This window comes from Sminthopsis crassicaudata, chromosome 3 (assembly GCF_048593235.1).
Source record: "Sminthopsis crassicaudata isolate SCR6 chromosome 3, ASM4859323v1, whole genome shotgun sequence".
Classification (NCBI taxonomy): Eukaryota; Metazoa; Chordata; class Mammalia; order Dasyuromorphia; family Dasyuridae; genus Sminthopsis; species Sminthopsis crassicaudata.
In genome coordinates, this window is record NC_133619.1 from 143,481,114 (window position 1) to 143,506,174 (window position 25,061).

Sequence of the window (25,061 nt, forward strand, 5' to 3'; positions counted from 1 at the left end):
CATTCAAGGTTACATAATATAAATTTGTAGTGGTCCCCACTTGTATCATATGATTTACTCTAGCAATATTCAGTGGTGACAGGGGTAGGAATGGGGGAGATGGATGGTAAGAAGGTAGGAAGAAGATAATAAACTGGGTGCAGGAACTAGAAGAATAAATGAAAGATAGGGGAAATTGATTGAGGGATAGAGGATAGCACTTTGTCTTACTGTTTAACCATGGAATCCAGATTATGAAGAAAGGAGAGACTAAAACAATGGTAAGGAACATAGAGAACAGAATAGAGGACAAGGACCAGACATAGTGAGAACAAGGAAAAAGTTTAAGAGAGAGGAGAATTTTAGAGTTTTATTTTGTAAGTGAAGGCATTTGTTGATATTAAGGCCTAAAGTTTGACCTTCCATATATATGACTTAAGTAGAATATATGTAGTACTTGAAGTGGGACTGATTTCTGAGAGTTCAGGAAATTGGAAGGATTATGTAAGATTTAGTGTTAGTATGAATATGGAAGTCATCAAAGATGATCTGAATCTTAGGTTATATGTATTTGGATAAATAAGTATATGCATAATGATTATATTGATAGAAATACAGGTCTTTAATCTTTAGATATTTCATGTAGCATGTCTAGATGTTTAGAACTTGCCTTTGTAGAATGCACAAATATCACTCCTAACACCACCAATCTCTATTTGAATTAATATTTAACTTTTCTTTTAATACATATTACTTTACTCATCAAGGAAATAGTTTTGAAGAACAGCTTTCATTTTTCCATTTTCATCACTAGATGGTGAACTCATATGTTAATGAAGATGCAAATAAGCAAAAGTCATGAAATTTTAAAAATAAAATCCTTTACAAAATGCACATTACCTGGAAAATGAGGGAGTTTTTTTTTCTTTAACCACAGTTCTGGATTAATATACATTGATTATCAACTTTCCCAGCCCTATTAATTTGTAAAGCAAAAGAGATTGGTTTTGAAGGCACAGTTTTATTGAGAAGGGCAGAAAAAGTAGAGACTCATCTGAGCTATGCACAAACCCCTTCAAAACACCATAAATAATGCCCTGAAATAAATTTTGGAGTAATACAAAATGATAGGATGAAATAATTTTCCCATCCAAGACAACTTAGATCACCAGGAAAGGTCTATCATACTTGGATGAGAGCCCAGGAGTATAATCCAGTGTAGACAGATCCCAGCAAACCAGGAGCAGACTTTGGGACTCATTAAATCAGCAGCGGCATTGGATGCTACTGAAGTTCTCAACCCACAGACAGTAGGGAGGTCGAACAACTGGTTAGGAGATTACAAGTGCCTTTTTGCTGTTACTCTAAGGTACTCCATTTCTTGCCTCTGCTCAGATCCACATAACAATCTTGGGTGGCAGTTCCAGGTCAAGGAGAAACAATAACCTTATAGAACTTGTGAGTACAGAGAAACTTGAATTCCCATCACAATTACAGGGGAGAAAGTACAACTTATGGTCAGTCTAGAACACAGGCTTAGTAAATACATCTCTCCTTATATCATTCTGCCTTGGAAAAGGTCTCTGAAAACAGCTTACAAAAACCTTGAAGCCTGGGTAGATGTGCCTTCCACCCTGGAAGCAGATCCTCACTTTAGCAAAGAGTTAAAAGTCAAGAAATAATCTAGGAAAATGAGAAATCAACAGAAGAATAATTCTGGCCAAGAAAGTTACTACTTGTGACAAGGAATGTCAAAGCACTCACTCAGAAGACAACAAAAGTCAAAACTTTAATGTACAAAGCCTTTAAGAAAAAAAAAGACATTTAAATTGGTCTCAGGCCATGGGAGAGTGCAAAAGTATTTTGGAAATCAATTAGAGAGGTAGAGGAAAAATTGAGAAGAGAAAGGAGAGACACAAGAAAGTCTTGAAAAAAAGTCAATAGCTTGGTAAATGAGGCACTAAAAATACTGAAGAAAATAATACTTTAAAAAACAGACTTGCCAACTGGTAAAAAAAAAAAAGCATAAAAATCTAATAAGGAGAAGAACTCCTTAAAAAGTAGCATTGGTGAAAAAAAAAGAGGCACAAAAATACACTGAAGAAAAGAATTCCTTAACAAGTAGAAGCAACAAAATGGAAAAAGAGACACAAAAAGTTCACTAAAAAAAATTTAACATAAACAACAGGAAAGGGAAGCCATACTGGACTTGATGAGGTTAACCTATTTATATTCCTAGATGAGGAGGAGATACTTGCAATTCATAAAACATTTTTCATTATTAAGGGATTAGAAGAAATATATATATATATATATATATATATATATATATATATATATATATATGGTACAATGGTATAGGTGTCAGGTGAATATGAAGGGGTGCTATTTTTAAAAAATATAAAGGGGTAAAAAAAGAGGAATGCTTGGGAAAGAGGCAAAGAGAAAGGTAGAATAGGGTAAAGAATCTCACATAAAAGAGGCAAGAAATAGCTTTTATAATGGAGGGCAAGTTAGAGGAACTGATAGGAAACACTTGAACTATATTCTCATTGGAATTGGCTCAAAGAGGAAATAACATGCACACTCACTTGGTTTTAAATCTATTTTATAGTAAAGGAAAACAGGAAGGGAAGGAGCTAAGTAAAGGAGGAATGATAGAATAGATGGAAGATTTGGGGAGGTAGTAGTCAGAAGCAAAACACTTTTGAAGAGGGACAGTCTGAAAGGAGAGAGAAAATAGAATGAATGGGGGATAGGATGGAGGGAAGCAATCATAACTGTGAAAACATTTTGGAAGCAAGTTTCTATGACATATTTTCAAATATGTAGAAAACTGATAAAAGAGATCTATTTACCAATTGATAAATGAACAATATTTTCAGATGAAGTTCAGATGAATTCAGATGAATTTAAAGTCACTATAGATTGGAAAAATTCAAATTAAAACAATTTTGTACTACCTAACACCTATTTTAGGACAGAAAAGGAAAATTACAAATGTTGGAGATGTGGGAAAATTGAGACATTAATGCACAGTTAGTGAAGTTGTGAACTGATCCACCTATTCTGAAGAGCAATTTGTAGCTGTATCCAAAGGGCATTTAAACTTTTTGACCCAGCAATACCATTACTAGGGCTATATCTCAAAAGAGATAAAAAACAAAAAAGAAAAGGACCCATAGGTTAAAAAAAATTATACCAGCTCATTTCTGGTGGCAAAGAATTGGAAATTGAGGAATTGCTCATCAAATGCAGAATGACTGTACAAACGTAGAATCATTATGATGGAATATTATTGTGCTGGTAAAGAAATAGAGAGCAGGATATCCACTTTCAGAAAAACCTGAAAAATTTATGTGAACTGATGCAAAGTGAAATGGGTGGAACCAAGAAACATGATAACAGCAATAGTGTATAAAGATCTACTATATAAGGATGATTTATATATTTTCCACAATACAGTGATTGAAAACAACTTTGTAAGATTTAAATCTTACATAAATCTTATGATGAAAAATCCTATCCTTCACCAGAGAAAGAACTGATGGTCTCTGACTACAGATTGAAGCATACTTAAAAAAACTTTGTTTTCCTTTGTTCTTTTTTTGTCTGTTTTCTTTTGTAACATGACTAATATAGAAATATGTTTTGCATGAATATAGCCTATTAAATTTTGCCTTAATGAGAAAGTGGGGAAGGAGGGAGAGAATTTAGAACTCATTTTAAAAATGAATGTATTTTTTTACGTGTAATTGAGAAAATAAAATACTAAATAAATAGGAAAAAATTAAAAATATGTTTTGTTGAAAGTGAGAGAAAGTAGTGAAAGCTTTTAGCTCTGTCCATAGAATACAAATACAAGTTGGGTATTGATTTGGGAATTTCTTCACCACTGAGAAACTAAGTATTCTTAGATTTGAAAAAAATTGCCTCTTCACTTATACTTAATCTTAATAGCTTAATGTAATGTGTATTTCTTCATTTATGTTAGTATAGGCCTGAAAAGAAAAGCTTTGACTCTTGGTCCCATGGGATGCTCAAAATACGACATTTCCTTTCCCATTAGTTTTCTATTAATCTTATGAAAACCCTGGGTCTTGGGTTGGGGGGAGGGAAAGAAAAGTCCTACAAAATTATCACATCTGCTTCTTTTCATTCCAACCTTCCCTGCCATTTCAGAACTGACCCTCATCAAAGCATTTGAGATCGGTCTACTCTTCCTGCAGACAGAACCAAGATGATCATTCTAATGCTTTAAGTTAGACAAATAGCAAATGACAGTATTGGAGTGTTTTATAAAGGTCAAGAACTATGAAATATTTATAAATATCACAGCAGGTAGCATTTTAGCTATTATTTTTGTTTAAATCACCTGATGTACTATTCAAATGAGTCTACACTCTTGTAACAATTAATTGAATGAAAACAAAGTTTTATTCTGAGCTCTTGAATAGAAGAATGGAAGACCTAGGTTTCAGAGGAAAGTCATAAAGATAATGATTACAGATTGAGAAACACAACTGGTGAATAGAAATTTAAATATATTTGTCTAAATTGTAGGAAAATTAACTGAGAATTAACAAGCAATTATTTTAGCAAACATTTGTTAGCCACTTACTATATATATAATTCTCTGCTAGGATTAAAGGAGATACAATATTTATAAAATAGAGGCTTTGCCCTTATTGATCATATAATTAAATAAAGAGGTATGTGACATGCAAATCACTGCAAGATAATATATATATATGTACATTTATGTTAATATAACAAAAATTATATATACAAAAATATACAACACACATATATATCTATAGATACATATGTAGATATCTACACACACAAGCACACATACTTTATAAAAATATACCTTCTTTAGTTCCTAGCACAACGTTCTATACAAACTTATTGACAGAATTTCTTATTAATTCTCAGTTAATTTTCTTGCAAATTAAGCACATACAAGTATGTATAAATGTTCTACTTAAAGGTTAAATGGGGCTAAAGAAACTCATTATTATAATGACAGACGCATTAGGAAAGACTTTCTGGAGTTGATATCTGAGTTGGATTTTTCCTATCTTTAATTTAAAAAATATTTAATTATTTTCTAATTTTTTATGATAATAGCCTTTTATTTTTCAAAATACATGCAAAGATATCTTTCAACATTCACCCTTGAAAAACCTTGGGTTCCAAATTTTTCTCCTTCCCTTTCCACCTTTCCCCATCCCTAGACAGCAAGTAATTAAATATAGGTAAAACATGTGCAATTCTTCTAAACACATTTCCACATTTATCATGCTGCAAAAGAAAATTCAGATCAAAAGGGGGGAAAATGAGAGACAAAAACAAGCCAGAAAACAACAAAAAAGTGAAAATACTATGTTGTGATCCTTGTTCAGTCACCATAGTCCTCTCTCTAGATGCAGATGGCTTTTTCTATCACAAGTCTATTGGAGTTGCCTTGTTAAAAAAGAGCCTAGTCTACCACAATTGATTATCATATGATCTTGTTGTTGCTGTGTACACTATTTTCTTGATTCTACTTATTTCATGTAGCATGGTTCTGAGTTGGGTTTTGAAAGACTGGATAGGAATATGACTAGAAAGGGAATTAAGGTGGAGGAAGATAATCTAGGCAGCAAAGGTAGAAAGGTAGAAAAATAGCAAGCACAGAATATGTAGATGCAGTAATATGAAATAAGAATAAAAAGCTAGGAAGATACTTGATTGTGGAGGTTTTTGAGAGTTAGATTAAGAATTGCAAATTTTCCTTGATATCATAGGGAGCCAATAACGGCATTTTTTTTTTTTTTTTGAACAGAGGACAGAGAAGGTAAGCAATGTGGTATTGTGGAAAGAAGTGATGGATTTTGAATTGGAGTACTTGGAATCCATTTCTGGGTCTGCCATCTGTTATCTGAGGCTTAACTTCTTAAACTTAACTTTTCTGAGCCTCAAATTCCTCATCTGTAAAATGAGCGAGTTTAATTCAGATAAGTCTTTTCTAACTTTTTTTCCAGCATAATCTTAAGAAAAGAGAAATTGTTGTACAATGGAAAGGGTATTAAACTTTCCATCAAACTTGAAGTCATGGTACCTGAGTTTAAATCCTTTTTCTACTACATAATTTTGGGCAAATCACATAATTTCTCTGAGTCTCAATCTCCTTATTTGTAAAAAGAGGGGGTTGAACAAAGTAATATTTGAAATTATTTTCAGTCATAAATCTACAAAATTCAGGGAATGTTAAAGGGAATATTTGTCATTAAAGTAAAGCAGGAACGAGAGAGAGAGGGAGAGGGGGAGAGAGAGAGGGAGAGGGGGAGAGAGAGAGGGAGAGGGGGAGAGAGAGAGGGAGAGGGAGAGGGGAGAGAGAGAGAGAGAGAGAGAGAGAGAGAGAGAGAGAGAGAGAGAGAGAGAGAGAGAGAGAGAGAGAGAGAGAGAGAGAGAGAGAGAATATGAATATGAAGGGAATAATTCATGCTAGATTTTTGTTAATACTCCAGGACAGTTTTAATGAGAACCTCTATAAGGATGTTGGCAGTGGGAAAGAGATGATAAAAGAAATACATGACTTGTTCCAATCAGTAGGACTGGTTGTGAAAATAGGGAAGAGTCAAAGAATCTCAGCATTGGAAACATTGGTGTATAGTAATACCATTGTCAGAAATGGTGGATTTCAAGGGGAAGAAAACTCATGGGGGGAAGAAAATGACTTCTGTTTTAGATAGAATGAGTTTTAGATGCTGATAGGAGCCCTGGCAACATACCATAGCATATATGGGTCTGCAGCTCAAGACGGAGGTCCATGGCTAGAAGCAAAAAATAGGAAGTCTTTTATATAAAGGTGGTAATTGAATTTTTGGAAAGTGAAAGAAATTGCCAAGAAAGAATACAGAGAAAGAAAAGACATTGCCAAAAAAAATGCAGATAGAGAAAAGAATTCCAAGCATTATCCACATACCTGGGCAGTTAGGTAGTAGATAGAACGCAGTCCTGAAGTCAGGAGGACCTGAATTCAAATGTGGCCTCAGACACTTGACATTTACTAGCTGTGTGACTTTGGGCAAGTCACTTAACCCTAGTTACCTTGAGGGAAAATAATAGAATGCATATGCTCTTTTTTCAAAAGGACTTACAGTGAAGAGGAAATAGAAATTAATACCATTACTGAATAGGATTAAAGGGTCAAAGATTAAAGAATGGATATCTAAGCATTTTGGATAAATTGGGAAGATGGGAGTTTAGAGAGAAAAAATAAAAAATTCATGAAAGAGGATATGGATGATTACTGAAGGAGGCAGCTAGAAATGAATTCAGAGGCACTTAGTACCATGAGTTAAGATGTTTCTCTCCCTGAAAAAATCAAGGAAGAAAGAGTGTGTTGTGATACTAAGAAGCTATGGAATGAAGGTTTATATATATATATATATATATATATATATATATATATATATATATATATATATATATATATATTTTTTTTTTTTTTTTTTTTTTTTGCTGAGGCACAATTGGGGTTAAGTGATTTGCCCAGGGTCACACAGCTATGAAGTGTTAAATGTCTGAAAACAGATTTGAACTCAGGTCCTCCTGACTTCAAGACTGGTGCTCTATTCACTGTGCCACCTAATTGCCCTGGGTTATATATATTTTTCAATTCTATTTTGAATATAAGAAAAAGAAATGGGCTTAAACTTTTGGAAGATTAATTTTGAGTATTATTATGAATTTAAAATTGTCTTATAGTTTTAAAGATGCTTTGCAAAAGTCCCCCACTTTATTGTTGTAAATCCCTAGAAATTTGGTTGCTCAAGTATTAGGAAACTGAGTCATAAATAATAAATGATTTGCCCAGTCACATAGTTACTAGATAGTAGGACTATGATTCAAAACCAATACTCTGAATCCAAATCTACATATGGCTAATTTGTTATAGTAAGAATTATTTTAATGAAGGAAAATAGATGATTGAGGTAATCTTTGAAATTTCTATATGCTATAATATTTCATTCTTATTGGAAGCAGGTCACAGAAGTAGCTATTATTGCCACATGAGGATTTGTCACTTTCTTTTCTCAGCAATAATAGGAATTAATGAAAGAAAAAATATTAAGCATTTACTATGTATTGGAATATGTGACCAGGGAACAAAGTTTGATTTGCAGAGTTGTAAATTGACCTGTTTCTTTCAGGAGTGACGCTTGTATTAATTTGATTACTGGGTGGGCAGAGCGAGATTTCCTGTGCTGCTTCAAGCCTAGTTTTCTGGAGGAAGGCTTGAGAGTCAGTAAGGATGTGATGCCTGGCCTGCTTCTGGAGAAAGATAGTAGGCTAGTGAGGTTTCACTCGGCCATTAATGAGGACCACTCCATGTCAGTGCAGAGTGCCAGAGCTGAATGAGGAAATTTCCTCATAATTATAGATAGCATTTAAAAAGTACCTTAATGTTTGCAAAACACTTTATATGTTAGTCTCATTTAATCCTTTCAACAACCCTGGGAGGTAGCTGCTATTTTTGTCACCTCCACTTTGCAGAGAAAAATATGGGAAGGAGAGAAGAAAGGATGGAGAAAGAAAGGAAGGAAAGAGACAGAGAGAGGGAGGGAAAGAGAGAATGCGAGAGGGAGGTTTCAAAGAGACAGACAAAAAGACAGAAACACACACACACACAACACAGATAGAGACAGAGACAAACACTTGCATGGGGAACCCAACTAGTAAGTGTCTAACAGTATTTGAACTCAGATCTACTGACTCCAAATCCAGTGCTTACTTAGACTGCTAGGTCGATTAGCTATCATGGTCTCTGGAGGATGGAGTCTACATGTGTGTTTCTGTGTGGATACAGAGATAAAGGGATAACGGGATGCTGCTATTGTTGGCAAGAAGTTGCAGTTTCATGGCAAAATGCCACCTGCGTAGTCTCTGGTTGCCTAGTGGATAGTTTACTACAATGTTACAAAGACATTTTGCTAATGGTATCCTTGAATAGCTCTGATGATAAAATGTTTGCTATGTTCCAGGTCCCGATCTTCAGGTTTGTACATCCAAAAATCCTACTTGCTGTACTAAAAAGATGGAAGAGAGATACCAAATTGCAGCCCGGCAGGATATACAGCAGGTCCTTCAGACCTCAAGTTCTACATTAAAATTCCTAATATCTCGCAATGCAGCTGCTTTCCAAGGCAAGTATTTCTTGGATTCTAAACTTAGCACATCATCTTTTTGGGCATGGAAAGAGGCTGGAAAATACCTTTGGAAATATATACTAATAATCCCCTGGACTTGAGTAATAAATTGGCCTTTATGTTCATTATAAGATTTTTGTCCATTCTTGGTTCGGAATTTGTGTGCTTTCTGAATTTGATATGGCTTGAATTAAATTGGAGTTGAATGACCTTATCTTATATTGTCTCTCCAACCAGAATCCAGTGATTTAAGCAACCCTGGAAAACATTTCAGCTCTTGGGTTTCCTCAGGTTATTGGATTTTTTTTCTCTGACTTACAGAAACCTTAAAAGTATCTGCCTAAGGTAATGCAGAAACAAACTCTTCTTCCCAGAGATGCATTTGACCATCCCACAACCATGCTTAGTCTCACAGGACAAGATTACGTTAGATATAGGTTATAAATCTTCAAAGGTAGGGAACATTGCAGATTCACATTTGTGTTTTCCACAGCATCTAACGCTTGATATCTTGTACACAGTAGGTGTTCAGTATGCATATTGCATGAATGAATGATTTAAAGTTTGACTTATTCCAGGCTTGCATCCCCAGGGTGCTGTGCTTGTGCAGCCATTGCCAACAGAACAATAATTTTTCTTTTAGTATTTGCTAGAAAGAAAGCTGTCAAACTATGCCTTTACCTCAGGAGGGCTACAATAATGTTTTATCATCAGAACCAATATTTTTGGCTTAGTGATTACATGTTTAAAAATGCAACTAGACAAAACATTTGCCTAATGTTTTTGCTTTATTCTGATGTTATTTTCAAATAAGAGTGTTAGAATGTCTGCATAATAATGTGCTGGAATATGTGAATGTTTGATGATTGCCACTGATGGGAGGGGAGATAGATTAAATGCTTTGGGATTAAGCTGAAAGGCAGAACTCCTAACATTGCTGTTTTTTTTTTAATTTGACTCCCTTGGTTCTAATGATATATTAAAATACAAAAATTAATGTTATAAAATTATATGGCAGAGTAAAAGAGATAATGTTACTTATTTCAGCAATCTCTTCTATAAAATTTCATATTACTGTAATAAAAATAATTGACTAATTTATTTTTGTTTTTATAAAACATTAGTTATTCTATGGACTTCAAGCATGTAAATATATAGATTGTACAGCACTTTATATAAAATTATTGTGTGTTATGAGTACCAACAATATTTGTTTGAATAAGCATATTCATGTTAATCAGTTTAAATAATTTGTGGTTTGTTTATACCTATGACTAATTCACAAAACTGATTAAAATTTAATTTTAAAATAGACGTATTTCATAAGAAATGAGTAGTATAATTTTGGAGTAATGTTGAAGTTGAAAGAAAATGAAGTTAATGATAAATTACAAAGCATTAAACATGGAAATCTTTTGAAATGTCAAATTTTTAAAAATGTTATATTTAGTGGTTTTTTTGAAAAACAAAATGAATAGTATTATATCTATAATGGACTTTTATTTTAAATTGTTGGGTAAAATTTCTAGATATATCATTAACCAAGGATTGTGATTTGAACCAGAGGTATTATGTATTATGTGATAAAGATACATTTGAAAGTATTTAATATCATAGGATAATGTTATCTTCACCACATGACAGTATAAATGAAGAATTTTATATGGGTTGCTTGATATTTAGCTATCCTGGAGAACAATCACCTTAAGAGCTTTATAAAAGGAGAAGAGACCTGTTAAGGATATATGAATATAATAGGAGAATATGAATTTAGTAAATGCAGTGGGAAAATATGAAGTTTAAGGGCCAAAGTGTCTTAAAAGAGGGGGCTAAAAGTAGCTTTAAAGAATGTAGAAAGATCAAGAAGGAAAATGAACTTTAAAAAAACCCCCAAAACTCACTATTGATTTAGGTTGGGTTTGGAAAGTGGTGATCTTTGAGAAAAGTTTCATTAAAATTTTTGTTGCGGACACAAGCCAAACTAGTGAATTACTCACAGGAAGTGGGAAAATCTACATTTTGCAAGAAGTTTGATAGTTAGAAGCTTGAAATGGCCGTTTATGAGGTAGAAATGTCAAGAGGCTTGATCTAGCAGTCCTGTAAAGTATGGATTTGAGAAACTAAGGGAAAAGTAATAAAAATACTATTTATATGATGATGCTTTAAGATGTGAAAAACATGTAAATGTACAATCTCATATTATTCACTACAATCTTGTGAGGCAAGCGTTATTATTATTGTGAGGCAGACTGATGAAAGAACTGAGGCTGAAATAAGTTAATTGACTTTTTCAGGGTCACCCTTCTAGTATAAATACACAAAGCATGATTTGAATCTAGATCTTTCTTGCCAATATTAACAATAATCATGATTATCTTCCAGGTATGCATTTCCTGGAATCATAGTCTATTGCTAACAAGTGTACATAAAACCTATATAAAATCTTCAGTTCTAAGTTATTAAAACATATAGTCACCAAGATGTTTTGGAAATTCATATAAAACGTTACATGTAGAGATTAATGAGAATACAATTCATATGAGTTGGATGAAGAATTTTTTCTTTTTGCCTTATATTGAGAAAGTTTTTGGGAAATACTTTTAGGACATTTCAGTTTCTTTTGGAAAGAGGAAAGTGTCCACTATTATTGCCATTTTATACATAAGGAAACTGAGGCTGACAGAAGTTATTAAGTGATTTGTTCAGGATCACACAATTAGTAAATATCTGAAGATGTATTTAAACTCAGATCTTCCTGACTTTGGGTATAGCCCTCTCTCCACTATACTATGTAGCTGCCAAATAGTGGATAGAATGCTGGTATTCATAGAAAGACATGGCTTGAAAATCCATTTCTGAGATATATTTTTGAAATGATTATGGGCAAGTTAAGACTTCTCTCTAAAATTATGAATTACAGAAGAGCTTATTACTTTGAATTGGTAAAGGAAGTTCTCACCAAAACTCATGACTTATATATCTAGGTGAAAAAATCATCACCAATAGAATAGGTTTAAATCAAGAAATCATTAATATTTATATAATGTTTTAAAGTTCAAATGTTTGGGGTGAATCACAGTCTGGGACCCAGAATAATTCTCCCAACATTCCACTCTAAATAATTTTAAAATAACACTGCAAATCAAATTTTGGAGTGGCACAGTTAACAAAAGGTCAGAAGGAGTCATTTTTCCATCCAAAGACAACTAAGTAGGACCACAGAAAAGGGGTGTAATGTCAGGGTGGGTGAATGCTTGGAGGAGGGTGAATATCTGGAGTAGAGCAAGAGTTCTGGGGCTAGAAGGTGATAGCAACACCAGTAGCAGCAACTTTGGGAGTTCTCAGACCAGATATGATAAGGGGGTCTGACAACCAGTCAAAAAAAGAGATTATAAGAGACTCTTTGCTGACATTGGCTGGTTTTGTGCTAATTGGGGGTTATATTGCCCATAAGCAATTCTGGGTCACAGTGCCAGGATGGAGAGGAATGCTTGTGATTGATCACAAAGGAGCAGAGAATGTAATTATAGTTCTAGGGCCAAGAAGAACAGGGGAACTTAGAGCTTCAGGGAAAAAGGGTCCTTCTTGATTAGAGATCAGAACACAGACTAGAAGAGCAGTGAACACATATTTTCCTGATGTACACTACTTTGAAAACACCAAACTTCTAGAACAAGTTTTTAAGAGAGTTGGATAAAAAAATCTGAAGTTTGACAACAGTGCCTTCCCTACCATATCTGAGTTAGAGCCAAACTTTAACATGAAGTTCAAAAGCAAGAAATACTTGGGGGAAATAAAGAGTAACAAAAAAAGAACTTGACCATAAAAATCTACTATGGTAATGGAAAGACTAAGACATAAACTTAGAAGAAGACAACAATGTGGAAACAACTACAGGCAAAGCCTCACAGATAAATACTAATTGGCCAATGCCAGAAAGAATTCCCTGAAGAGGTAAATAAATGGATGAGTGGTGGAGGAAAAGTAAGGAAAGAAAATGAGAGTAATACAATAAAATTATGAAAAAAGAATTAATATCTTAGTAAAAGAAACACAAAAATTCAACAAGCAATTTTTTTTTAAAAAGCAAAAAAGGACAAATAAAAAAGGAAGTAGAAAAAAATCACTGAAGAAAATTCTTAAAAAGACAAATTGGCCAAATGCAAAGAGACAGGGATGGAGAAGGAGAAGTAGGAGAGAGAGCCACAAAACAAAGAGAAAGAGAGACAATCAGAGAGAGGGGAGAGGAAAAAGAGGTAAGGAGGAGAGAGATAGAGACAGACATTCAAAGACAGAGGGAGAGAGACAGATACAGACATACACAGAGTGCTCACTGAAAAAATAATTCCTTAGAAATTTGAATTTAACAAGCATAAGTTAATGATTCTATGAGACTACAAGAAATGATAAAACAAAGTCAAAAGAATGAAAAAAAAAAAGAAGAAAATGAAAAAAATATCTTCTTGGAGAAACAACTCACCTGAAAAATAGAGAAAGGAGAGATATTTTAAGAATTGTTGAGCTACCTGAAAGCCACCAACAAAAATAAAATGTCCTGATATCTTACAACCAGAAAGTAAAATAGAAAGAGATCCCAAAATGAAAACTCCCAGAAATATTATAGCCTCATTTCAGAGCTCCCAGGTTAAGGAGAAAATACTGAAAGCATTCAGGGAGAAACAATTCAAATATCATGGAGTCACAGTTATGATCCCACAAGACTTAGCAGTTTCCAATGTTATTGGAGCAAAGGACTTGGAATATGATATTCTTAAGGACAAAGGACATAGCATTAATGTTGTGCCACAGTTCCCTTTTATTGTTCTGCTTCAGTTTCCATGAACTGTTCTGCCTCAATTTCCCTGAATTGTTCTGCTTCATTTCCTTGAATTGTTTTGCATTAATCCCCCTATTGCAATACCACCTCTCCTTCCTAAATTTAATCCAGATAGGAGAAAGACTTTTTATCTTAGACATCATGACTTCAGAGCTTCCCAGTTTATCAGATTGTCTGGTGCCTCCTCCCATTCTGTCATGTTCTTTTTAATCCCAATTTATTAGAATTTATGGTCCTACCCCTGATCTTGTCAGAACTGAATTGATAGTTCATTCCCACTCAAATTCTGCCCCTGCCTTGGTTTATCCTGATAGCTTTAGAGCCATGTGTATGTATGTATATATATATATATATATATCTATACATAGATATATAGATATGTTTATCTATATATCTATATAATATCTATATCTATATCTATATCTATATATAAATATATATGTATATATATATATTTTTTTTTTCAATGGGAACCTCACATTTCCTGCTGAGGTTTTGAGAAATCAGTCCTGGGGGCAACATGTCCCTAGCACAATCTCTCCCTCTCAAATAAAATATTAAAAAACCCTCTACACTCTATCTTGCTTCAGTTTCTCCGGCAGTACATTACAACCAAGAATAACCTACCCAACAATTCTAAGTACAATTCATCAGGAGAAAAGTGGATATTTAGTGAAATAAAGTACTTCTAAGCATTCCTGAAGAAATGACTTTACATAAATGAACACAAAATTTGACATTCAAATAGAAGACTTGAGACACATGAAAAGGTAAACATGAAAGATTAATCATGTGGGACTCAATGGACTTAAACTGCTTACATTCCTATACAAGCAGATGATACATGTAACTCCTAAGAATTTTATCATTATAGTGCAGTTAGAAGTCTGCATAGCCAGAAAGTATAGGCATGAATCAATTATGTCGTGAATATCTTCAGAAAGAGATTGTAGTGGTGAAAAGGAGGAATGCACTGAGATTAAGGGGGAAGAGAGAAATAGAATGGGGCAAATTTTCAAGCACAAAGAAGAGAAGTACCCTGGGGGAAATGGGGGATGAATGTGGTAATGCTTGGTTCTCATTGTCAAAAAAATTGATTCAAAGAGTGCAGAATATATGCTTGTGTATGTGTTTATACATATACACACATTCAGGCATAGAAATATATCTTACCCAATAGGGAGATAGAAAGGAGAAGGGATAGGAGATCAGGGGGATACTAATGAAGAGGGTAGAGAGGCAATGATCAAAGCAAGACAGAACTTTGAGGAAAAATAGGATAAAAGGAGGAAAATGGGATGGAGGGGAATGCATAGTTAATGATCATAGCTGTGAATATGAATGGGATGAGTTAACTCATAGAAAAATCAGATTGCAGAATAAATCAGAAGAATCCAGAATCCAGCAATATGTTGTATACAAGGTACACACACACTTTATACAGAAAAATGCTCAAACAAAATTAAAATGAAGAGCTACAGCAGAGTCTATTAAAGTTCAGGAGAAATGAAGAGGGCAGGGATGGCAATCTCAGACAGTGCAAAAGTAAAATGAAATCTAATTGAAAGAGCTAATCAGGGACACTACATTTTGTTAAAAGTTGCCATAGACAATGAAATAATATAAATATCAGAGCAAGTTTCTTTGATAGAAGCTCCATTTTATAAGAGTATAGGAAACTAAGTCAAATTTATAAAATTAAGAGACATTCTCCAATTGATAAATGGTTAAATGATATGAATAATCAATTATCAGAAGACCAAATCAAAGCTATTCATGGTCATATTTTAAAATGTTCCAAATTGATTAGAAAAAGGCAAATCAAAACAACTTTGAGATGCTACCTCACACCTAATAAAAATGAATTGGAACTGGCAAAATAAAAAAAAAATACTTGAATAGAGAATCCAGGATAGGTAGGAACACTCAACTATTCCTAGAACAGGTTACCCTGTGAAATGGAAGGAGGAATAAGCGAAAGTCAAGAATGGTTTCACCTGTGAAGATTTTTGAGAGACTAAAACTTAAGGCATTTTGGTTTGAGCAGATTCAAACTACCAAGAATCATATGTTCTGACTGGAAACTTAAATTTTGCATAGAAATAACAATGTGATCTAGGAAGTGCTTAACTGCTCTGTGCTACAGTTTTCCATTTGTAAAATTATGGGATTGAACCAAACATTTTTCAGTTCCCTTCCAGGTTTTAAATTCTATAAAAATTATGTATTAAGGCTTTACTTCTTGCTGTTATTACAGGAATTTAGGAATAGGCGGAGGAAAAATTATTTATTTCCTATTAAAATGAAGGGGGCATTTCAGATCTTCAGGAGGAAAAGATGGATTGTAAAATATGATACTGAATTTGTAAAAATAACTAGTCTATTTAATAAAAAAGTAACTATTTGCTAACTGCAAATACTCTGAATCCCAAAGTATCATAAAGTTCAAGGAAAAATACCAATATGTTAAATTTCCTCTGGTTAGATTGTTTTAGCCCTGTGAGTGCTTGGCTCTGTGTTTTTCCTGGGATAGGAAGATAAAAAGAGAGATTACCAGAATAAAATGTTCAGATCCTTAACAGATATATAGGAAATAATACACATACACATGCATGCATGTATATATAGAAAATATAGACATGTGTTTGGTTTCCATATAAAAAGCTTTCAACAAAATAATTAGTATCTTTGGTACTCTCTAAAAAAACCCTTCATTTTAAGGATAAATTGACAAGGAAACACTTGATGTGGGGTCTTTTCCACTATTTGAATTAAATGAACTTATATGGTAAATAAGTCTTTTCTGTTTCTGTCTTTTGTGTTTATTTTCCTTCCTCTCTATCCTCAGCTTTTGTCCGCTTTCCACTGTTTTTCTCTTCAGCATTCATTGTGCAGTTAACTGCTTTGGAATGTATTCTTCTCACATGCCCATCTCATTGATGATGATATTGCATGTAACTTTGCCATTAAATGAACTGTATTTTGCCTGTTTAATGCTTAAGTTAGTATGTTTTCAAGACCTTTATTTGATTTAGTTGCATATTTAGCTTGATGTTTTGTTGATGATAGATTTTACCAGCTTGCCAAGAGACTAGATGGTATTGTTAATGTAGTCGTCTTGTCTGTAACTTTATTTTCCTCGAGTAACTAATCTGCTTTTGTTACTACTTTGTCCTTTAAATTTAATCACTGTTCTTATAAATGTTTGAGTATAGGATGAGTTCATATGACTGAACCAGGCACCATTTCCAAAATATTGTCTTGACTTTATATGAATATTTCATTTGTCTAAAATTTATTAGTTTGAGAGTATCAGGCCCAAAAGGATTTATTCCAATCTCCCAATAGATTAGTTATTTTTTCTTGTTTTAGTAGAAGCAAAGCAAAACAAAACAAAACTCAATGAATACATATAAATTTTCCATAGGCAAGTATTCTTTTTTTGATATCTTTTGAATTGGAACTTGCTTCTTATTTTTCAGAGGCATAAGAAACAATGTTATGTTTATTTAGGATTGAATGATACTGAGGATTTCTCTTGACTGTATTAAATTTTGCAATTTGTGCATCAGTAAGAGACTGGAAAGGGTCTTTAAACAGTAATTAACATGGGAAATACAGCTCTATCTGATATCACTCAGTGAAAGATAGTATTTTAACACTACTCTTTTATCTTTTTACTTAAAACTTTCATAAATCCGTCATTGTAAAGTTTTTGGTTTTAAGGAAAAGAATAGGAACATAGTTTTAACATAATGTAAAATGATATAAAACAAAGATATTAAACATAAGATACTTTCCAATGTTCAAGTGTTTAATGTAAGAATTTTAAAATAGCCTATGAATTATTTGCCTCTTTTTAAAAATAAATAATAAAGGATAGATCCAAATGAAGGTAGCCTGTAATGATGGTGTCAGAACTGAAAGAAGAAAGCACAGTAACAGACTTGTGAAAAATGCTAAGAAACAATAAAAATCACTTTTCCTGATGTAAATAGATAGACATAAATCTTAAACTCTTTTTAATAGGAAATTAAAAGGAAGAGTTTTTTTTTTTAAAACTACAAGGTGATAATAGCAGTTGCATAAGAAAATTAGCATGAGAACTCAGAGGAAGGAGTCACCATCACTGAAATTGTTTCTTTTTGATGAAGGATATTTGTTGAACAGTTTACAGTGATGGAGATTTGTGTCTCTTTACAAGGACCATAGCTAATAATACCAAAAGCCTTTTATAGAATTCCAACCTGAGAACCATTACCTACTTTTGAAGATTTATCTGTGTATACAGTAGTGACAGAAGACATTCTTTCTTTTCTTTTAAAAATATGAATTAAATTTATTTTACTGAACAAAAAATTTACTCTTTCTCTCTTCTATATCCCTCCTCTTTGGAAAAAAATCCAATCCACTTGTAACAAATATTAATAGCTAAACAAATAGAATTGTGTATTGGTTACATATAAAAAGTTTGTCCCAGTCTTCATCTTGAACCCTTCACCTAACTTTTGGGAGTTGGATAGTATGCTTCGTCATTGGTTGATCATTGCACCGATCAGAATTTTTAAGTCTTTCAAATTTCATTTTTTTTTTTTTTACACTACTATTATTGCTTAACTTGTTCTCCTAGCATCAGGAGGCATTGATAAGAATTACAACCTTGAGAAACCACTAGTTAAGTTTTCTATCATTTATAAAAAGTAACTGCTACAAAAGTTTTTTTTCAGTATTGAAAGCACAAAGTAACCCACTGTACACTGTATGTGTCTATCAAGAATGGTATCAGGAATATTGTATTTAATTCTGCATATCAAATAATAAAAGGAAAATCGATAAAGTAGAAAGTATCTAGAAGACAACAAGAAAATAGGGGGAAGAATAAGTCTGAAACTTGTATCAGTTATGAAAGGGTTAGAAGAAATTGGGTTGATTGACTTATGTATTTTTATATATTTGAGAAGCTGTGAAATAGAAGATATATTGGATTATTTTGTGTTCTAGTGTAATGATTCTAAACTTTGTGAAATTAAAAAATTGGACAAGTATACTTCATTAGAATTATATTTTTTTCAAATTCTATATATTTCATTTTATGCATATTTTAAATATGCATAAATATTTTAAGAAATACTATTTTAAGAAATATTTAATTTTTAAAGAAATATTTAATAATATTTAAGAAAGAATCTATAGACTTTATCAGATTGTCAAAGGAGTCTATGGCACAAACTGATCTTTCCCTCCTAGACTCTACTGGTATTTGAAAAAATTCTTTTTATTATATTTGTTTTACTTTGCAGTTATATGTATAACCATCATCTCTCCTATTCAAGTATAAACTCCTTCAGAGTAGGAGCCATGTTTTCTTTAATATTTGATTTCAGTGCCTAAATATTAGACTTTGGGTAAATGTTTGATGAATGAATTGTCTCCAAGTTTCTATGTAATTTTACAATATAGTTGACTTTCCACTTTTTAAAAATTCAGTTTTACTTTATAGCAAATGTATTCAGTGTAGGTGTCTGTTATAGGTAGGACCTAACTCAGACTAGTTCTGTTGATAGTTCAGGTACCAAACTGAAATGATATGAGGCACATGTAGTCCATCTAAAAGAGTAAGCAAAATGTTTATGTAGCCGTAGAAGAAGAAAGATCAGAGCAGAGAAGAAATATTTTCATCCAGCATAAAGAAGTAATTCAGTTGGTGGGCACAGCTTCCTATTATTGTTCATGAAGCTAGTCTATATGTTTCTTGTGTCCTACCTGATTGTAACCAGATGACTAAGAACCTATACTTGTGAGCAAAGCTTTAATCTCCAGAGCCAATCAAATCTCAATGGCAGCTTCAAAATCTTTGAAGGAAAATTTAACGTACTTTACAAGGGTAGAGGCTTTGGATATTGCTCCCAGCAGAGACCTTAGAAGGCCTCAGAGGAGGCGAGCCGGGTAAGCTCACACTGCAAAGGACAGTGGTCAAAGGTGCTCTGGTGGGTCTAGGACAGACTAGTAATTGTAACTGCCAGGAGAGCACGTTACAAAGAACCAAAATAATTCTCTAAACAAAATTCATCATAATTTTTGCAATCACTGTTACAGAAGAGATATCAGAACTAAAATCAAAAAGAAATTTCTGGTGGATTTTTTTCCCCATTTCACCAATTTTGCTTTTTAAGGAGTTATTTTCTTTTTCATTTCACCAATTCCATTTTATTTTATTTTATTTTTTAAATTTTTTATTAATTTTATAATTGTAACATTTTTTGACAGTACATATGTATAGGTAATTTTTTTTACAACATTATCCCTTCTCCTTCTCTTCTGAATTTTTCCCCTCCTTCCCTCTACCCCCTCACCTAGATGGCAGGCATTCCCATACATATTAAATATCTTATAGTATATCCTAGGTACAATATATATGTGTAGAAAAGAATTTTGTTGTTGTTGTTGTTGCAAAGGAAGAATTGGATTTGGAAGGTAAAAATAACCTGGGGAGAAAAACAAAAAAAATATGCTAACAGTTTACACTCATTTCCCAGTGTTCCTTCTCTAGGTGTATCTGATTCTGTCCATCATTGATCAATTGGAATTGGATTATCTCTTCTCTATGTTGAAGATATCCACTTCCTTCAGAATACATCCTCATACTGTATCATATTTGAAGTGTATAATGATCTCCTAGTTCTATTCATTACACTCAGCATCAGTTGATGTAAGTCTCTCCAAGCCTCTCTGTATTTATCCTGTTGGTAATTTCTTACAGAACAATAATATTCCATAACATTCATATACCATAATTTACCCAACCATTCTCCAAATGATGGACATCCATTCATTTTCCAGTTTCTAGCCACTACAAAAAGGGCTGCCACAAACATTCTGGCACATACAGGTCCCTTTCCCTTCTTTAGTATTTCCTTGGGATATAAGCCCAGTAGTAGCACTGCTGGGTCAAAGGGTATGCACATTTTGATAACTTTTTGGGCATAATTCCAGATTGCTCTCCAGAATGGTTGGATTCTTTCACAACTCCACCAACAATGCATCAGTGTCCCAGTTTTTCCACAGCCCCTCCAACATTTATCATTATTTGTTCCTGTCATCTTAGCCAATCTGACAGGTGTGTAATGGTATCTCAGAGTTGTCTTAATTTACATTTCTCTGATCAATAGTGATTTGGAACACTCTTTCATATGAGTGGAAATAGTTTCAATTTCATCATCTGAAAATTGTCTGTTCATATCCTTTGACCATTTATCAATTGGAGAATGGCTTGATTTCTTATAAATTAAATTCTCTGAATATTTTAGAGATGAGGCTTTTATCAGAACCTTTAACTGTAAAAATGTTTTCCCAATTTGTTACTTCCCTTCTAATCTTGTTTGCATTAGTTTTGTTTGTACAAAAGCTTCTTAATTTGATGTAATCAAAATTTTCTATTTTGTGATCAATAATGATCTCTAGTTCTCCTTTGGTCACAAATTCCTTCCTCCTCCACAAGTCTGAGAGGTAAACTATCCTATGTTCCTCTAATTTATTTATGATTTCATTCTTTATGCCTAAATCATGGACCCATTTTGATCTTATCTTAGTATGTGGTGTTTAATGTGGGTTCATGCCTAGTTTCTGCCATACTAATTTCCAGTTTTCCCAGCAGTTTTGTCAAATAATGAATTCTTATCCCAAAAGTTGGGATCTTTGGGTTTGTCAAACACTAGATTGCTATTTTTATTCACTATCTTGTCCTGTGAACCTAATCTATTCCACTGATCAATTAGTCTATTTCTTAGCCAACAACAAATGGTTTTGGTGACTGCTGCTTTATAATATAGTTCTAGATCAGGTACAGCTACACCACCTTCATTTAATTTTTTTTTCATTACTTCCCTTGAAATTCTTGACCTTTTGTTGTTCCATATGAATTTTGTTGTTATTTTTTCTAGGTCATTAAAATAGTTTCTTGTGAGTCTGATTGGTATAGCACTAAATAAATAGATCAGTTTGGGGAGTATTGTCATCTTGATTATATTCGCTCTGCCTATCCAAGAGCACTGAATGTCTTTTCAATTATGTAAATCTGACTTTATTTTTGTGGCAAGTGTTTTGTAATTTTGCTCATATAATTCTTGACTTTCCTTTGGTAAATACATTCCTAAATATTTTATACTATCAACAGTTATTTTGAATGGAATTTCTCTTTGTATCTCTTGCTGTTGGATTGTGTTGGTAATGTATAAAAATGCTAAGGATTTATGTGAATTTATTTTGTATCCTGCAACTTTGTTAAAGTTCTGAATTATTTCTAATAGCTTTTTAGCAGAGTCTTTGAGGTTCTCTAAGTATACCATCATGTCATCTGCAAAGAGTGATAGTTTGATTTCCTCATCACTTACTCTAATTCTTTGAATCTCTTTGAATAGTAATGGTGATAGTGGGCAACCTTGTTTCACTCCTGATCTTACTGGGTCACTAATTCCATTTTTAAGGAATTTTTTTCTTTTCCCATTTTAACAAATTTATTTTTAAGGAGTTTTTTTTCTTTCAGTCAATTTCTGTGCTTTCTTTGCAAGTTGCTGGCTTCCCTCTCCCCAAAACTCATAATTTTCCTACATAGTTTCAATTCTTTCAACCATTTTCTTCTGTCTTTTAAGATCATTTTAGAACTCTTTCAAGAGAGTCTTTTGAGCTTGAGATCAGTTCACATACTCTTTTGAAGCTTCTTCACCTGAAGGCACTTTGCTTTTGCTTGTCCTGTTCTGGGTTTGTATTCTGATCTTCCCTCTCTCTATAATAGCTTTCTATAATCAGAGCCCTTTTTAGTCATTAAAAAAAATGAGTTCTGCTCCTAGGATACAACATAAATCGTTCTAAACTTCTTTTGCTGGGAGACAGGGTCCTCTCACTGTTTACACTAGGGCCAGTGGTCCTGTAGGTTTCTCCACTGTGCTGGGTGGGCCGGGACAAGTCCTGCCTATTATGCTGAGATTGGGGGGCTCACAATTTGCCTTCTGTAGCTGTGTTGGAGGGCTCACAGCTGGTTTGCTGATTCACTGGCCTTCTGAACCAGGATGGAGTTGCCAACACTGCTATATTTTGGCTAGAAGTTTCCTGCTAAGATTCTCCTACCATTCTGGCACTGGGCTGTGTTCTCCCCTGCTCAATTGAAACGGACCTTTGCTGAAGTCTTTTAAAGATATCTTAAACTGGACAATTTTAAAACTCTGAATGTTTGTGTATTCTATCACTTCAAAATCTGTTTTTTCAGATTCAGAATCTGTTGATTCTGAGGGAAGCTGTCTATTCTCTGCCATTTTGGCTCTGTCCCAGAATTTCCAGTAGATGATAAAGTGTTTTTGTGTTTCTAGATGACATCTAATTTTCAAACACTAAAGATGTTCCTAAATAAGATCCAGAATTTTTCAAAGGAGTTTTACATAATTATTGCCAAAACAAAAACAAAAACAAAAAAACTATGGGAATAAAGAATGTTGTCTTTGTTCAAAAGGAAGCAGTGTAGATTCAGGGGAGAGAGCAGTGAGTTAGAATTCACAGGATTTATATTTAAATTCTGCCATTGATGCTTACTATTTTTATGACTTTAGGCAAATCACTTCACCTTCTGGAATCTTAATTTCCTCATTTATAAAAAAAGGGGATCGGTCTCTGACTGCTGTTCTATCTCCAGAGCTGTGCTTCTTCACATTGCCTATATGGGCATCTATCTATCTATCTATATATCTAACCTTATCTAGGCATACCAAATAAATAATGGGCTGGTCTCAGGGTTGAAGAGGATAAGAAAAATGGGATGAATTGCCTTTTAGAAACTCCATGCTTTAAAAATAAAAGATCTGAAGCATCTTCCAGAAAGAAAAAAAGGAATTCATTTTTTTTAAAAACATTTTTTCCTGTTTATGTCATGTTTTTGACTGCAAATCATGAAATGCTACAGTCTCTAAAGAATTGAAATTGAGAATTTTGCCAAAAGAAAATGTTGTTTCTAGACTAGAACATATAATAAACAAAGAAAGATTTATGAGGGAAAAACCATGTAAAGGATAGCTTCAGAAAGATATGTAATAAAAAAAAAAAATAAGAAGGGCCAGAAAAATGGGAAAAGTAAAGACGAATCAATGCACAGCCGATGTATTCCATTGGTGTTCGCCTGTCAAGAGAATATGAGGAAGTCCTCTTAGTCTACTCCCCTGTCACCAATACATTGGTTAAAGCCCCATTTTACTTTTATAGAAGGAAATGAAAGGGAATTGTACAAGATGGAAGGAATAGTTCCATTAATAACAACATTGATCCTTTGAAAAATTGGAGATATTTATTTTTGTATATTTGTATTACCTGCATTTATATTGTAAATGTATATGTACATTTATAGTAAAAAAAAAAAAAAAAAAAAAAAAAAAAAAGATTTGTTGCGTATTCAATTACAACCAGTAGCCTAACTTTCTAATTTTATAATGGAAGACACAGAAAAATGGAATTATCTGTTTTATAGAAAAAGTTACTTTATTAAGAAAGGAATATTTGTACTTTTAATTTACTCAGTAGAATAATTTGCTCTTGATTTATACGAAGAAGTAAATTGAGTAAATGTAAGATTGTCTTTGGTTATAATCTGTAGTTTTTATAGTTATTAATTGATAAATACAGAAGATATCTAATTTATCTGAAAAAATAAGAAGATTGGAATAACAATGCTAATTATTAACTCTCTCTCTCTCTCTCTCTCTCTCTCTCTCTCACACACACACACACACATACACACATATCTTTAAAACTCACAAAGTACTTTCCATAAATAATTTGGCATCAAATCTGCAAAATAGTTACTATAAAACATAATCTTCAATTATTACAGAGGAGCACATTGAAATTCTGAGAGGTCAGGTGATTTGACCGTGGCTTATAGGTAGTGACTATCCACAAGAAGATTTGAACTCAGGTCTTATTAGCTACAAATGTAGTATTCTGGCCATTACACCACACAACATAATGTCTTTTTCAGATTTGTATATGTTGACTTGAATATCTGG

At 33.1% G+C, this 25,061-nt stretch overlaps 1 protein-coding gene across 5 annotated transcripts in view; it reads left to right on the plus strand.

The window, feature by feature from the left end:
• The window catches only part of GPC5 (glypican 5), a 1,091,572-nt gene that overhangs the window by 66,036 nt on the left and 1,000,475 nt on the right, over window positions 1-25,061 (plus strand). For all 5 annotated transcript variants that reach the window (XM_074299351.1, XM_074299350.1, XM_074299349.1 and 2 more), the window contains exon 2: window positions 9,015-9,176. In XM_074299351.1, the coding sequence (XP_074155452.1) occupies window positions 9,015-9,176 (162 nt within the window). The remainder of the gene's footprint in view (window positions 1-9,014; window positions 9,177-25,061) is intronic.